The 16,766-nt window shown below is 37.6% G+C and overlaps 1 protein-coding gene across 4 annotated transcripts in view; it reads left to right on the top strand.

Annotated features, from left to right (window-relative positions):
• The first annotated feature begins 73 nt into the window (after window positions 1–73).
• The window catches only part of agtpbp1 (ATP/GTP binding carboxypeptidase 1), a 29,220-nt gene continuing 12,527 nt past the window's right edge, over window positions 74–16,766 (top strand). The window contains exons 1-14 of one of the 4 annotated variants that reach the window (XM_014994283.2): window positions 95–170; window positions 2,188–2,341; window positions 2,428–2,489; window positions 3,542–3,672; window positions 10,850–10,917; window positions 11,504–11,567; window positions 11,826–11,972; window positions 12,752–12,883; window positions 13,008–13,101; window positions 13,253–13,290; window positions 13,555–13,763; window positions 13,857–14,034; window positions 15,334–15,425; window positions 15,738–15,854. In XM_014994283.2, coding sequence (XP_014849769.2) covers window positions 2,458–2,489; window positions 3,542–3,672; window positions 10,850–10,917; window positions 11,504–11,567; window positions 11,826–11,972; window positions 12,752–12,883; window positions 13,008–13,101; window positions 13,253–13,290; window positions 13,555–13,763; window positions 13,857–14,034; window positions 15,334–15,425; window positions 15,738–15,854 — 1,302 coding nt within the window. In that variant the 5' untranslated portion in view covers window positions 95–170; window positions 2,188–2,341; window positions 2,428–2,457. Of the gene's footprint in view, window positions 171–2,187; window positions 2,342–2,427; window positions 2,490–3,541; window positions 3,673–7,998; window positions 8,634–10,849; window positions 10,918–11,503; window positions 11,568–11,825; window positions 11,973–12,751; window positions 12,884–13,007; window positions 13,102–13,252; window positions 13,291–13,554; window positions 13,764–13,856; window positions 14,035–15,333; window positions 15,426–15,737; window positions 15,855–16,766 lie in introns of those variants that run through there. The other 3 variants (XM_014994282.2, XM_014994281.2, XM_014994284.2) reach the window with 3 other exon arrangements.

The following is a 16,766-nucleotide window of genomic DNA, read 5'->3' as shown; positions in this document are numbered from 1 at the left end:
GCATAGAACAAACAAAACAGAAAGACGTAGTCACTCTCGCGTTGCTACTCCCTCTGCTCTCATCACATCATCAGCAGGGCGTTTCAGGCAAACAGTAGCAGTCCCCCTTATCTCAGACTTGATCCTCTCTCAGCTGGACGCAGCTCCTTTTCGTGCAGGTTTGAGAAATGGTATTTTGCTTTTATTGTAAGAATCTGTTGTTTTGTCTCAGCTCGCTTTGTGCTATAAATTGAGCATTGCTAGCTTATTTCACCGTTAGCTGGCCTGCTGGTGCAGACTTGCGGCCGTTAATGAGTGACCAGCACAGCAGGTGCAGAGGCCATAAGCTTCAACTGGGTTATCCAACTTGGCATCTTTAAGATAAACAATAAAGTAAAATACAAATTTTAACTTGCTGTCAGAAGCAGGAGGCAAAATTTTGTCTTTAATAAATTCTACATTGTGGGAGAAAACCGGTCTAGCGTCTGTTCTGGCGAAGAGAAGTATGGGTAATGTGTCAGTTGTTAAACTGGTTTTTTGAACGTATGAGCTACTCTTTGGTTGCAGCTTTATTCCCCCTCAAACCATAATTATCACTCTAAATTATCTGACAAATTTTCCTGCACATAGTGATGATGAAGGGCTGTTTCAGTACGAGTATGTGAAATTTTGTGGAACCCCCCCCAAAAAATAATTGAGTAAGGTTATCCTGATTTTCAGCTGCTTTTGCACCTTCTGTTCATATTGCAACAAAACTTTAGGTGAGGAAAAATTTCTTTTCTAAATGTATTTATTTTTTAAATCTAGTGTTTTCTCAGCGTTTTCCACATACTTTAGCTTTGACCTATACTCCATATACTAGTCTGCCTGGATATGAAGATGTGAAGACAATTTTTTTTCATGACATGTTCAGCCTGTTAATGCATTGCCAAGTAGAAGGCACATCACTGATAGTTTTAGAGAAGCGGCCATTGCTTTCCATCAGTCTGGCATGGTTTATACAGTCATATCCAAACAATTTTATAAGTTCATCATAGTACACTGGGTCTGCTACATTTCCTGTCACAGTTACATGACCTGACCAAACGTGATGACAACCAGGAGTTTATTTCCAAAACTAGGGTAAATTAGGCAGTAGCTTGTGTTGTCCTGAGAAGACTCTTCTTTGTAAAGCTGTAATAGCATGGATTTTGAACTTTCTCATTTGGTTTTATAAGGCAAAGGTTTGGATGTTTTTACCAAAATTCACTGCCGTTGTTGGTGAAAACCTTTTCTAGCGGTTAAGCACCTCCATGCACACCAGCAGTGACAGTGGTTGAGGGCTAATAGATTTTGACTTGTCCAATCCAGAGCTAACTATGGATTACTGAACTCCTACTCTTGTAGTTTAGAGGAAGATGTAGGTGCATTAGTCCTTAACACTAAAGCAAATCTACAACAGAATGGCTTTACATGAAAAGAAACGGGGTGTTGCAATGCTCATTCAATATCACAACCCAATGCAGTCTGTTTACCTATAAATCTATCACTCCATGACCCTAAAGCCTCGTAAGCACAAGCAATGCTCTAAATATAAATCTTACCCATTATCAAATAGGCTGTTTTACAATTGCAATGACATCAAATACTACAGCTATGACACAAAGCAGTTTATTTTGAAACACAGATGTAGTATTTATGCTTATAAGTGAGATTGACACAAATAGCTTGAGAAGCAAAGAAAAAAAAAAGCAACCTTATCTAAACCAGTTTTGGGATTTAACATGAATATAATCATTATCACTTAATGAATGCCTATTCCTAGTTGGAATGCAGGATTTTAAGAGTTCTGCACTTGCTAATGTTTGCTAACCTCAATATGTTTGTTTATATATGATTAAGAAAAAAAAATATTCCATCCGTTTATATACCTCTCATGGTTGTACCAGCAGTGTTGCACACAAATGGAGTCTTTCTGCATTTGAGTGCAGCCTATGTTAAAAAATGTAATGTGTAGCATCAAGGTTAGCAGTAAAAGAAGGCCTTGCAAATTCCTGAAACTGAAAGAGGAAGTATTTAGGTTTTATCATGAGTCTCTGGACTTTTCCCATGTTTAAGGTAGAAATGAATATGCATGTACAGGAATATTTCACTCTGATATCTACTTATTATTCAATAGCATATATCGTAATGCTGTAAAACATTTTACTCTTTCATGACCCTCCTCAGGTTGCCAGTTTGGGACGAATCCTGCACATATTTATAGACTTGTACATTCAAAGCTGGGGACAGATGAGCTTTATTGTCAGCTGGTTTTGGCATAGTTGCTTGGCCGGCTCCAGTTGAGAGTCCTGTGGGAACTCATGCGACACCGGGGGTGAAGGTTAATCATGCTTGTTTCCAAATGATGCACAGTGTTTTGACTTGTGCTCTTTTAGTAATGCGGACTTTGTTTTCATTCTCTTGCAGTCGACATGACCTTTTGACGTGGGGGAAAAAATGAACAAACCCAAAATGGCCACAGAGAAGGGGTGAGCTGATGCGTGCACAGCCACACACACGAGCAGTGATGTGTGGGAATGTGTGTAGCTTAGAGAAACATTTTTTTGTTTTGTTTTATGAGCTCCTTTGCTCCTGATTTGCTTTTATGATGTTGTTCTGTCCCTGTGCTGTTTTAGTTTTTGACTCACTTCAGAACAGCGTCTGATCCCACTGTTTATCTTCTGGTCGCACCATGTGTGACCATGTGAGAGAGAGGCTGTCAGCATTTGTGCCAGAGAGCCCTGTGCAGAGATAATTACATGGCCTCCAGAAGTAGCCATGTGAATTTGTCACGACTAAAAATAATCTGTGTTCATCTCTGTCTCAGGTTTATTTAAGCTCTACATCTGTTTTTGTGTCTTTGTCCGCTCAACATTACATTCTCCCATCATTCTTGACATTTTCTTTAATTTTCTGTCTTGATCACTCACTTTCTATTTCTGTTTTCGTCTCCGTCCCCCTCTCTCTCTCTCTTTATAAGGAATGAGAACTTCTGCTCTGCTGGGTATAATCAGAGTTTAGATTTTTCATTGTTTGCCCTTGCTGTACCAAGTGACCCCTAATCTCTTGCTTCTAGTTCAGTGCCAGGGAAGTTCATATTTTTAGAAAAATATTGGTCACCCTAGAAATAGCTAATCTCTCAGGAACAGCCATTAAGTCAGCTTTAGTAGAATAATAAATAAATCTTAAAGTAGATCTGATGTGTGTTTGGTAACTGTGGGTTACCAGTGAGGCTGTTCCTATTTATATTTCATTGTTTTTGACATGCAGTGCCTTGCAAAAGCAGCGATGCCACTTTTTTTTTCTCATTTCGTCATCTTCAACCTCAGACTTAAATGTATTTGCTACTTTGGGTCAAATAAAACCTCAAGAAAATACTGTGAAATTCATCAAATATAAATGTATTTGTATATTAGATCATAGTTCCTCTGTTGTACAGCATAGTGTGTCCAGTTACATGGAAGACAGAAGCGATATGAGAAGGACCTGTTGAGAACTTTGTGAATTCAAGTTTCAATGTCGTTTTTTTTTTTTGCCCCAGTGTTCCCAGTAACTCCAAGATAGCAATGCTCCTCTGCCAGCTGGAGAAGATGAACGAGGAGGTCCTGGTGAGAGATGTAGAAACAGCAAGGCTGGTCACAGCGAAGATCCTTCATCTTATACAGACACAGGGTAAGGGAAGATAAAAAGCAAGTCACTTAAGATATGCTGGCCTCTTTATTAGGTACACATGTTCTTGTTAACACAAATAGCAATTCAGCCAATCACATGTTAGCAACTCAATCAATTTAGGTATTTAAAAACTTGCTGATGTTCAAAACAAGCATCACAATGGGGGAAGAAAAATATTTACGTTACTTTTAGCGTATTTTATGGTTCCAGAAAAACTGGTCTCAGTATTTCAGGAATATTCACCATATTCGCAGATTTACAAGCAGTGGTTGAAAAGGAAGATGAGGAATAAGGAGGTGTGTGGATGAAAATCCTTTTCTTGCTGTCAGAGGAGAGTTGGCAGACTGGATCAAGAAAGTAGAAAAGCAACAGCAGTTTAAATAATTCCCTTGCTAAAACCAAGACATGCAGAAATGATCACTGAAAACACAGCATGCTGAAACTTGAAGCAGATGGTCCACAACAGCAGAAAAACACAACGGGTGTCTCTTTAGTCAGCTAAGAACAGAAAACTGAGGCTCCAGTTCACACACTCACCAAAATTAGACAAATAAGTGCCTGATTTGATAAGTCTTGATCTCAGCTGCAATATTCAAATGGTATGGTTAGAATTTGATGTAAACAACATGAATAGCATGAATCTGTCCTACCTGTTTGGGAATATTCTCATGACACACTATTAGCCTGGGGATGTCACTTGAGCATCGTTTAAACACCACATCCTAGCAGAATGTCACTCAACTTGTCCAACTCTGGGTCACCTGATCTACCCATTTTCTGAGGCTTACTTTCAGCAGGATAATGGACCATGACCAAAAGTCAAATCATTTCTGCTAGGACTGGACGATACAACCCTAGTATCACGATATAAGCTTTTTGCATCAGTCGTTATCAATAATTAGTCATTAGTTTTCAGTTTTAAATATCTGAAATATTACCAAACTAGTAGCGTAACTTTGCTTCTGTTATCCACAGCTGTTATGAGGCAGCAGTTATAAAGCGTGGTGTCGAAACCTAAACCGTTGCTGTGCAACTCAACAAATTTATGCTAGGTAACCAAAGAGTGAGTGAGTGAGTTAGTTTATGCCTCTCACCTTACTTAGCTGGTTGAACAGCTTCAGTCTTTTCCCTGCCTACATCCCCCAAAATGCTGTGCGGTTCAGATTGGAGTTCTATTAGATGTATCATATAGTGATATGCATCACATCGCAATATATTGTCTATCGCGACATATGTTTTTATGTATCATGATATACATATTGTTTAGCTCTAATGTCAACTAGTTTCTTGAACATGACAATGAGTTCACTGTACTATAATAGCTGTCATCTTACCATCCTGTCTGACTCCAGTAATACCTTAGGTATGAAATAGAGCAGGACAGGCCAGAAATCTGCAACAGCCATGTGATGCTATCCTCTCTGTCAGAGGAGAGTTGGCAGACTGGATCAGGATGGTAGACAATCAACAGCAGAATTCTTTGTCCAAAACAAGATTTGCAGAAGCAATCAATGACTACATAGCGTGTTGAAACTTGAAATGAACTGTATACAATGTAGGATTGCACTGAATTCAATAAATGGCAATAAAATAAACAGGCCAAAATAAAGAGCCTTCCAAAGAAAACCATCACACAACGCGATCGTCGTCCACCTTCTGGATCAGTTTTCAAATCCGAGCATAATTATCTTCAGTTTTTGCTGATTGCAGATATGAGGTTATAGCCTGATTTACTTTTAGCTCAGTGTTGCTAGGGAGCCAAATATTTATACATATAAACTTACAAAGTAATGTTTTAGCCTCTTTTTCTTTTTTTGTTCTTTTTTTAGATATTTGTAACCTTAAACAGCTAAACTCCAGCAGAGATAAATATCTGACTGATGAGGTCCGATAAGCTCACTTTTTCCTAAAAGCCACTTTGCCAAATGTTTAGTTTTTTTCCTTTTGCTGTCCTAAATTATATAGTCTCCAGTTTGTAATATTGACATCTCTGTAGACTTGATCTTTTTACTTAAAACATTAAAACACTTTATTTTTCTTCTTATTTTTCCTTTACATTTTCAAAAGGTTTTAATCAGGAGTTAAGTTGATTAAAAGCTCGTTTTACCTCTCTGTGTGTAAATGGGTGCGGCAGTGGCTGAGGTGTAGATTGACTGATCTTGAGCCTCACAGTTTCTGATTACTCTTAAAGAGCAGTCTTGATCTCACAGCGGAAGGAGAAGGCATTGTGCCACCTCACGGTGTTGAACACAGTGTAACATGAGTGCAGCCTTGTTAGCAGGGAGCCTCTGTTGTAAACTCGGATTAGTTCAAATATCAGTTTCACATTGTTGTTGCACTCTTACTCTCAATAAATGTATTTGTCTAAGTGGTGAAACTAACTGACAATTTTGATACTTGTTAAGGTCATTTATCAAGTAAATATGCTGAGCGTTCTAGTTGCGACATGTCAGGATTGCCTGCTATTCTGCAATTGACAACGCTGTAAATAGCAAACACACTCACAAAACTAGCAATGTAAAGACATGAACTCAGGCTGCTGGATATATGAAGTGTACTTTCAACAACATTTGACTCAGTCATCTCGGAAAATAATTGAATCATGAATAAAAACGTCATCATAATCAGTCGCAGATTATTGACCGATTTCCAATTCTAAGATTTCTTTTTAAATCTGCTATAATTTAACTGGTTTCTTTTTAAGGTGACAAGTAATCACATAAAAAAAAAAAAAAAATCTGGCCATTCTGTTGTGTTGTGCGGGAGCCAAAATAATAACACTCTGTAATAGGGCAGACACTGTGATAAAGTTTTTTTTTTTAATTTAAAACAGAAAATTAATTTGGAGTTAATACTTTAAGCTGTCTTTACTGTCTCACATTAGTGATCTGCATTACTAACTGATATCAGTCTGCTTGTGACCTTAAGAAATGCAGACCCTTACCGTGACGTAAGAGATTTGCAAAGGTCTAACATTTCCAATTCCAGTTCCAATTCCTACAGGCTGAACACAAAGGAATACAATGAAGCCTTGAGCATGCTGGTATCTAATAACATGTGCTCCTGTTAAAATCACTCCTACGCCATTTCAGGTATGAAATTACCAAAAATTCAGAAAGGTAAGAAATGACAGGCACCCATCACCAAAGACTGACTCTCCGCTCCAGCTGTTGAACAAGCCACATGCCGCCATAGAAAATACAGTAGCCTTTTAAATAGCTTCTTACACTGCTGTGCTTCCTCTGACTTTATTTTTAAACCATGGCCTCTGCAGAATCTTAAAGAGTCTTTATACTTTTCTCCGTATTAGGTTTGAATGTTAGACCTTGAAATTATACTAGCTCATCAATGTCATGTAGTTAATGTCGGTCAACTTTTCTTTAGCATGCCAAGTCGGTTTCTGCTGGAACTGTCATGGTGTACATTTAGGTTACTACAACAAAAACATTCCTTGAATTTTATTTGATGCTTTTTTTTTTAATAAGGTATAAATGTAATGAACTGGATTTCGACGGAACCTGCTACAGTTAACCATTCCATTATGAACCTCACTGTCTACTGTACGAAGGTGGTGAAGTTGGATGACCAAGGTGTGAAACACTGGAATAGCATTCCAATCGAAAAAAAAATGACTAGGTTATGTTAACTTGCTAAACACATTATGCAATTTAAAGTGATAAACATAACTACTCTGAGTTAATAAAATTTTGAAATCTAAGATATAGTTGTATAAAGTCTTAAATTTAACAAATTGAAACTTGCAAAATCATGTTGTAGGAGACACCTCACTGATACTGAAAAGAGCTAACTTTGACTCTTCTTCCTTCAGTAGCAACTTCCATACTGAAGAACTCAAGGTGACCTGGCAGAACCTCCTTGCTTTGTGTTCATTGGATGTAAAAATAAATGATTTTTCCGAGTTTCCAATCGGGCTGTAAATAATCTGATGCTGGTCACCAACCATTTTCTCACTCCTTCTCTTAATATTTGTAAACAAGAACAACCTTCAGAGAAACAACTAGGGAATGCTTGTGTTATGTAATTAAGTAAAGAATTTTGGTAAATCATTCTTTTTCCCATGCCAACATGCTTTGCATTCCCTCTGACCTTGTTTCCATCTCGTCTTTCCTGAATATCATCTTTCCTCTTCCCATAGTTTAGTTCTTCTCCTCTCTCCAAAGTCAAGCAGCTAATCCATTCTGACTGACGGGCACAGTGGAAAACTGTCTGTCTGTAACTCTATCAATCATGATATACAGCTGTTCCCCTTCTCATCTCCTGCTTTGCTATCTGTCAGTGCCTCCCCTGCAACTCCAACTTGAAACGTGTATGAGTATGACGTTGGTCAGAGGGAAGTGGAAGGGGGGGCTCTGACCCTGTTCACAGTAACTATACACTCCAGGAGGGACTTTTCTGTACTCTGTCTTAAGTTCAGAGTCTTAGGGGCTTAGGAGGCAGTGAAGAGGAACCTAAAGAAAGAACAAGAGAAAGCTAAGACTTATTATAGTGTCCTTTTCAGAGTTGTGTATTCCCTTATATCTTACCAACTTTTACTTGAAAGGATGCATTGTAAGCAACGATTTTCTGTTGAAGCAAGCAGTAGTTGAGTTGTTGGCAGAGTCTAAAGGGAGGTGCTTGTTACTAAGTGTGGATATCTGTGCACACACGGTAGAAGAGCAGGTGGATTGTGTTAACATCTAAGGAGATCACTGCTTGCCATGAGGGGATGCAGACATACCAATGAAGCTTTGGGAGTTCTTCAACTTTTGGCATCATTTACTGTAACATATCAAACTCAGAAGGGTTCTGATTTACTGCGGTAAAGAAAAGCTGGTAACTGGGAAAACAGTGTGCATTTTCATTCATCCCATCTGAGAAGTATTAGGTTTGTTTTGTTTTTAAAATGGATTATCACTACACCAAGAGATACTATCCATCGCTGGACTATGCAGATTCATCAGGTAGGGTGATAAATGACAAAATACACAAGTGAGTTATTTAGAGAGTTGGAATTGAGTGTAGAATTTGAAATGTGGATACATTCCTAATTCTCTATTTTTCTTACTCATTTGTGAAATTTGTCGTAGTCATAGGCACTAGCAGCACATACCAAAAATGGCGACAAAAAGTTGGATTTTAAATGATTTTGTGGTGGATTTTTTATTGATTATTTTTTCCACATCTTTTGACCTGATGACACAGACTTTACAAGATCCCAATTTCTGTGTAAAAACTGAGATATAAGAACAACTTTAAAAATGTATACTTGTAGCCTTACTGTTCTGAGTGACCATTAATAATAGATGTAGAGGTAGAATCAGACTTTTGAAAATATTTGAAAACTAAGTTATTGCAGGGTTAACATTTAAAATTGGATTTAATTAGTATCTTAGCAACAGATTGACATTACTAACTGTAAATACTGGTTTTCTTGTGCATTCTTTCCAGAATTTAGACTCTGAAGCTTTGAGGTTTTCTGAAGGTCATCAATATTTCCAGTTCAGTCATATTCCATAATATAGTTTTAAAGCTTGAAAGCTAAAACCGAGCAGCTCTTGTGTAATATATTTAGCCTTCCTGTTATCTGTTTTTAAAAATCTCCCTGTAATTGCTTGAATGAATTGCAGACATATCTGGACATGTCATAGAAAATGATTTGCTTTTAAATTGCTTCTTATATTTCCTGGTTCCTCTGAATTCATTTTAAACACCCCACTCATGCCAAAAATGACAGTGTTCACTGATCAGTAATGATCAGATTTTTATATTCCCAACCTGGTCCAGTCAAACATTTAAATTTCTGTACATCTCTACTTGAATAAAAACATAGGAGTTCACTGTGCTGAGATTAAAATGTAGGTAATTTTGTTCTGGGAAGCATTTTTACAGAAAGGCATCAATCACCTTCTAGGTGTCGAGGCGCTGATTTGTTTAGAAGCTCTTTTAAAAGTCTGGCATGTTACAAATGTTTTCAGAAGATGCTGCGCCCCTCTCCACTGATCTAAAGTGTGTGCAAGGACAGACTGGACAGACACGATTCCTGTTTGGTCTCCAGTGTAACTTTGGCATGTTTTCCTTACTGCAAGTTGTAAGAGCTGCATACTTGGCACATTTTACCCCCACTAATGACGCATTGCATGTTGTGCCAAACACGCAAAGCTGCCAGACATAAAGTCTAAAATCTCCATCAAGTAATGTAATCCTCCACTTGGGTTTTTTTATATAAGGTCTGCATTTCTGTCATAAACTGCTGACTTAAAAGAAATTTAATAACTCCATTTACGTCACTTTTAGTTCCCTTTTTGTCATTATTTTTGTTTGCATTTTTCCCCCCACTATATTTATGTGCTCTTTGTCATTGAAACTTATGAGAAATCATAAAGAGTTTGTTGCAAAGCCTTCAGTGTCTGTTCTGGGTATTTCTTGTTTTTGAGAGTTCTAATGTGTTCATTTTAATGTGTTTGCACTCGCAAAACAAGAGAAAGTATCTTTTTTATTAGCTTTTGGAAAAAAAAGAAGAAGTCAGACAAAAATGGAGAGGTTGAGTAATTCAAGCACTGATATGTTAAAAGTCGTCTTCTGTTGACTCGAAAATGTAATCTTATGTTTGAAGAGTCGTTTTTAAGTTTGTTTTAAAAGTCTTTAAAGGTTGAACATACAAGATGTTGAAAACTAATATAGATGCAAACAACGCTTTGCTATGTAAAGATTCAGTGGATTAAATGTGTCCGCCGCAGAGAATGAAGTCACTTTCTTTGTCTGTTGTAACGTGAGCCTCTGCACTCTGTTGTGGCAACCAGTGTAATTGCAAAGCATATTTTCGAACGGGAGCCCTTTAAAGTTTGAGCCGTTTAACCAGAGACAATCTTCTACACTGTAGCTCCTGAAAACAAACCAAGGACTCCAGCTAAGATGGCTGCTATAAAGAAAGGATAAAACCTTGCATTATGTCGACTCTGATGAGATACAAACCTCTGAAGGACTCTGAACTTGTTTTCAGTTTGCTTGGCTTTAGAAATCACAGGAGTTTGGCAATGGTGGTCATCACCTGCTCTGTGGGATTAAGATTAAAAAGTGCTGCTGTTCTTTTTATAAAGTCTTTACATCAGTTGAACTAAACAAATTTCTGTGTTTTTTACATTTCTGATTATTTTTTTTATTCTGTGTGGTGTTTCAGAGAGGAGTGGAAAAGAGGTGATGTCCAAAGGCTCCAGTGGAATGGAGGTCATCCTGTCTTCCCTGGAGGTCGGCACATGTTCACTCAACCACAGACTTTCTCTTCACGGCATTGCAACACAATCTGTTTAATAGACCACCTTTTCTAAAATTCAACAACCGCAGGATTAAGTTACTTTGCATGAACAGTCTTACATTTACCCTTTTGGAATCAACCACATAATGGAGGTTTTTGGCCCCTCAGATGCAGGTTTTAGAATAAATAAGTTTCACTTGAAAACCTCTCATTTATATGTCTGAAAATGTTATAGAAAATATGAAAACAATCCCGTTTACAAACAAATACCACAAAAGGAACCATAATTCAACATGAAACCATCTATTCACTTGTAACCATAGAATCACATAACTGTTCTCAGTTAAAAGGGTTTATTAAAAGCAAATTAATTTATCTTGCTCTTAGTGAACAATCTTCTCATTCCTAAACTTTGTCATTCTCCTTTAAAAACTGCAATTTTGCAGCTGATTTCACATTGATACCAAAGTCTTCTACATTTAACCCAAAAATAAAAACTTCTGAAAAAAGCGTAGAGAGAATCGCGCTTCATTTTCCAATTTGCAAACTTTTAACATGTGGTGTTTGTCACTTTGACAGAACAGCAGGGATGTCCAGACCACCTTGAACATCATGTCCATCCTCAGTGAGCTGCTGACAGTTGGTAAGACGACTCCGATTTATTTTCTTCACATTAAAATCAAGCTGCCTAAAGTCAGAATACCTGCATTTACTTATAAGTGCAATAAATGATTTTAAAACATGATACATGTTCTTAATGCATACACAGTATAATGTGATTCCACAATTAACGATGTGGTAGAAATAAATTGTATCAATGTTAACTCAAGTGGTTCTAATCTTGTCCTGAATTAGGTTTCAGCTCATTTAGTACAGTTCTATTCTTGGTTTTCTGTCTTAGGCAGAGGCCGCAGAGTGGGAGTGTTTGTTTCCAAAGGAGGAACTGGAGTTTTATTCCAGATTCTGATTTCCGCCAGTAAAGAACTTCCTCCCAGTGAGGAACTTATGTTTCAGCTTCACTCACTACTGGCGAAGGTTGGACCAAAAGGTATTTTTATTGTCACAGTCTATCACCATCTATTACCATCTAAAACATGATCTTGAGCTGTAAAAGTGTAGAATGCCTTCTCTGGGTCGGGGAAGAAGTCCTGCCCTAAGTGGAAGCGTTTAAGTGTCTCTGGATCTTGTTCTATGGATCTTCTTTTCCCTCTCTGGAAAAATGGAGATGTAGATCTATAGGCAGACTGGTGTGGTGCCTACAGGGAAGTGGGTGCTGTGCCGGTCTGTCATGGTGAAGAAAGAGCTAAGGCAAAGTTCTTGATTTATCGGTCAATCTAGATTCCTACCCTCTACTATGATCAAGGACTTTAGGTCATGACTGAAAGAACAAGATCACAAGCACAGGCAGCCAAAATGAGTTTCTCAGACAGGTCAGAGTAAAGCCGCTGCTTCTCCACATGGAGATGCATTTCTTCAAAGTCAAAAAGTTGATTAGGTATTTTTGTAACTTTTTATGTCAACTTGACTGTTAATGATGTAGTTATATAGATGTAAAAAGAAAACTGCAAATGCCTGATTTAAAAAAAAAAACATTGGTATGCTGTGGATAACTCGGATTATAAATTAATTCTAACTACATGTTGAGTGCGTAATCTTAACGTGATTCTTGTCCTACACTGTTAACATGTTTAATCACGTAAATGATTAAAAATTGTTAAAAAATAAAATCACACATTGAAATATAGGTGATGTTTATCTGCAGTGAGGCACAGTATAAGCACATTGTTTCTTTCTCGTGCATTGATATTGAACCTGGTGTATGTTCAGACAGAAAGTTTGGAGTGAAGGCACGTCTAAGTGGAGCTCTGAACGTCACGGTCGACGTAGTGAAACAGAATCTACAGAACGCTAAAGTGCTTCTGCCCTGTCTGCAGGTTCTCAGGATTTACTCTAACAACTGTAAGTAAAAGGCGTCCTTTGTGTCTGGGAGTTGAGCAAAGAAAGCATTTTACGACAAATGTTTTTGTTTCTTTTGAGCATTTAGCACAATTTTCTAAATTTTTTTTTTCCTTACTATATAAAGCGGTGAATGCTATTTCTTTGGGCAAGACTGGTATGGTGGAAATCATTTTCAAGATTGTTGGGCCGTACAGCAAGAAGAACACAAGCCTCTTTAAGTGAGTGTTTGTTTTTTTGTCTGGTAGTGAAGAAGCATGAACTTGTATTTAAAAGATACCAGTGGTATCCACAGGCTACATCTCCTTGGCCTTTTTCTGATAGAGTCCTAAATCATCATGTAACCCTTTTGCCTTGCTTTAAAATTAACAGGGTAGCTCTGGACGCACTGGGAGCTCTGCTCAAATCCAGTGAGTAATTGTTTTTGTCGAGTTAAGCTTCATTCTGTGGTAATTTCTCAGCAGCATCTTCATCTAGTGTAGCCTATCGTTTCCTTTTTCTCACCATTACTTTGAATAACCTAATTTGCTTTGGATCCTACTTCTGTCCTGTTTTTTATGTCTGCACTTGATGGGTTTATTTTAATTCATCACACCTTTAGTTAGTCCATCCCACAGTATGGAAGTTATATGTGGCAATACTTTATCAGCTACTCCTTTTACTCCCGTGTGCAGAAACTAATGCCCGTCGTGCAGTGGACAGTGGCCATGTGCCCGTCTTGCTTGCCTTGTATCTGGATTGGCATCGCAACGACACTCGACACCGCTGTATGTTGATTCGTAAAGGATTGCTGGTATGCCTCAGAAACATTACCAACATCAAACTAGGCCGCAGGGCATTTTTGGAGGCCGACGGCATTAGGATCTTGTACCACTCCTCCACTGTGAGTAAGAAAATCTAAACGAGAAGAAACGAAAGCAAACAGTACAGATATACGGTCTGAGACTCTGCTGTGCTTTCTGTATTTGTCTTTCAGGAGTGTCTACCTGTGCGGACACTGGATCCTCTGATCAACACTTCAAGCCTCATCATGAGAAAGTGTTTTCCTAAGAATCGCCTGCCTGTGCCCACCATCAAGTCGGCCTTCCACTTTCAGCTGCCTCAGGTCCCTCCTGGAGGGCCTGTGGACCAGCTGTACAACCAGCTTTCTGGGGGTGAGGTTACACAACGTATTCACAACCTTATGTGGATTTTCAGTTTAGTGTGCTCAGATTATAAATATTCTCAGGGCTTCAAACAATTTGCAAGATACCAAACTTGGTATTTAATGCAACAAAAACACTTAACCTACCCAACAGTTAATGCAAGTGGCTCTTGAATCTGTGGCACAAGATTTGCCTTTTCAGTGAAAAAAACCCCACCATAGCAGCAGTTTTTTAAAACAGGGTATGTAAATATTATTGTGATTTTATAAAATTACTCTGAGAAGAGCGTAGCAGTAGTGATGTTTAAGAAAAATGATATAGGTTTTTCATGATGTTTGTATTTTTTTTAGAAATAAAAAAAATTGATTGTGGCATTTATTTGTATTTGTCCTTCACTTTTTTAGAGAATATTAAAGGTACCATATTATAGTACAATCATGTAACTATTTTAACTTCAGCTCACACAGATAACTGCATTTTCAACATCTCATAATGCTCTATAAGTCAACATGACTTAAAAGAAATTTGATCATGCAATTTGACGCCTTGAATTTAGGAGCTCCGTCTCTTTAAAAAGCTCCAGCTCTTTACAACTCTGGCCTTCCTTCAACAATTTTTGTCCAGTAAGCCTTTAAAAACATAGGAGCGTTGCACTGAGAAGTAGTTCTTATGAGCTCAGCAGACTCGCAGCTCCTCCAGATGTTTGCTAATTGCTGCTGCCACTAGTCTTGAGGAGCTGAAGGGGATACGCTCGGCTGGAGACTGCAGCTCTGAGGAGGAGCTGAGTGGAAAAGGCAGCGCTTGGTCAGAGCAAGCGTTTGGGCACCCTGACTGGTTGTCAGGGCAGATTAAAGGATTTCTCAGACATGCATGAAAGATGAGGAAATAACATTATAACATGAAGTAAACCTCACAGTTGATACTCCCTTTTACATAATGCACATAATACTGCATCATAAAAACCAAAGGTATCTCAAATTTTCACCATCTCGCGTAGCAGTCAATTCATCTGAAAATGGAAAGAGGTTGGCACAACACTCATATTAAACACAAAAGTATGCCACACTTCTCCGATTTTTATTTGTGAAAATGTTTCCATTTCCCTTCCACATCACATTTTTGTTTTACTTTCTTGTGGTCTATCCCATAATAAAACAGACAAAATGTATTGAAGATGGGGTTTGTATTATAAAAAAAAATGGAAAAAGTTTAGTCTTTTTGCAAGTAACTATTTGTACATTAAACTGGTTAAACACTTCCTTGGACAAAGTACAAAAATAAACGTGTGTCTATATGTTTTTTGCACAGTGGATGATGTTGTGGATGAAAGCGATGATGATGAGGAGGCCGAGGGAGAGACAGACACTGAGAACGATGAAGATAAGGATCAATGCAGCCTGGTAATACCCAGTTTTAAATTCATATACAAAGTTTGATATAACAACCTGATATATTATTTCTATTATTATTTTAAAGGTTAAGTGTTTTATTTTTTCCTTTTGTTTTTCATGCTAATTTAACTAAAGTAGCTTTTTAATGTACAAACTTCAGTTACATGCCATTCCCTGTATTTGCAATTCTTTTAATTTACAGCAGATGGCAGTCTCTTCACTTAAATTGAATAAATAAATGTTCTGCTTTTTTCTTCAACTATGTTTGTTTCCATTTGTGTTGTTTCTGGCATAATTTTATTGCTGTCTTCTCTCAATCAGAATGATGACATAGAAACGGATCTCAACAAGCTGCATCCCAATAGGAACATTGGACGCCCATTTGAGGAGCTGAAGGACTATCAGAAGTTTTTCTCAGAGCTGTCTGAAGACTTTCAGGTGGGCATTGTCTATTTTTAGGATCCATGGTCTTTTTTTTTCTTGCAATATAGATTTAATTTTGTTTATGTTGGACTAGTTGGCTAAAATGTCACAGTTGTCTGTTTTTAACTGTAATTTTAAAAGAATCACACCCAAACTGTCACAGCTACATGGCTCATAAACTCTACATTTCAGATGATAATAGTATGCCTAACACCAAAATTGTATTTGTGCTGCGCTGGAGTTGGTGCAAATTCAACCATCTGTACCTGTGCAACAGTCTGAAACCATGGCTTTAGAGAATATACAGAGACAGATGCTTCCACTTAGTAATTTTAGCTGCTCTAACGGTCCTATTTGCTAATATAAGATTCTGAAAACAGTGTAAAGCTTGAAACCATGCCTATTTAAAATGGTAAAAGCCATTGTTCTTTGACTATGCTTGCTCTGGCATAGTGTGTGTGACATTCCTCCTGTTTCAAATGTAAATAGATAACAGCTCAGCTCATGGCAGAAATGCTAAAAATAACTATTTTGTAGGCTGTTAAAGTTCTCACAAAAAATGAGAAATGGCTAAAGCATACTGGAAAATATTTTAGCAGTGCATTTATTTTTTTATATCATAAATAACAAGGTAAATTATTTTTCCTGTCATATTTTTAAAAATATATATAATTCTGTCAAGTGTTTAAGATTAAGTGAAACCGAATGCAGTAAAATTTACAGCACAGACTTATAGCTCTGCATTAAAAATGAAACCTCTACAAACCATTTTCCTTTCACCACTAATGCACAGGGCTCTCCAACGCTTCAGCCCCTGTTCACTGAAACCACATGTCAATGAGTTGGTCTCTTGGCAGTATTTAACACTATGCTCAGTAGCACAAAAGTAATTTCAGTTACGTAGAGGCCAAGCGGTACCTTTGTCTT

Source organism: Poecilia mexicana, unplaced genomic scaffold (assembly GCF_051168715.1).
Source record: "Poecilia mexicana isolate PSO_F unplaced genomic scaffold, ASM5116871v1 scaffold_9, whole genome shotgun sequence".
NCBI lineage: Eukaryota > Metazoa > Chordata > Actinopteri > Cyprinodontiformes > Poeciliidae > Poecilia > Poecilia mexicana.
The sequence above is the reverse complement of the archived record's forward strand: the minus strand, read 5'-3'. Positions and strand labels throughout refer to the sequence as shown.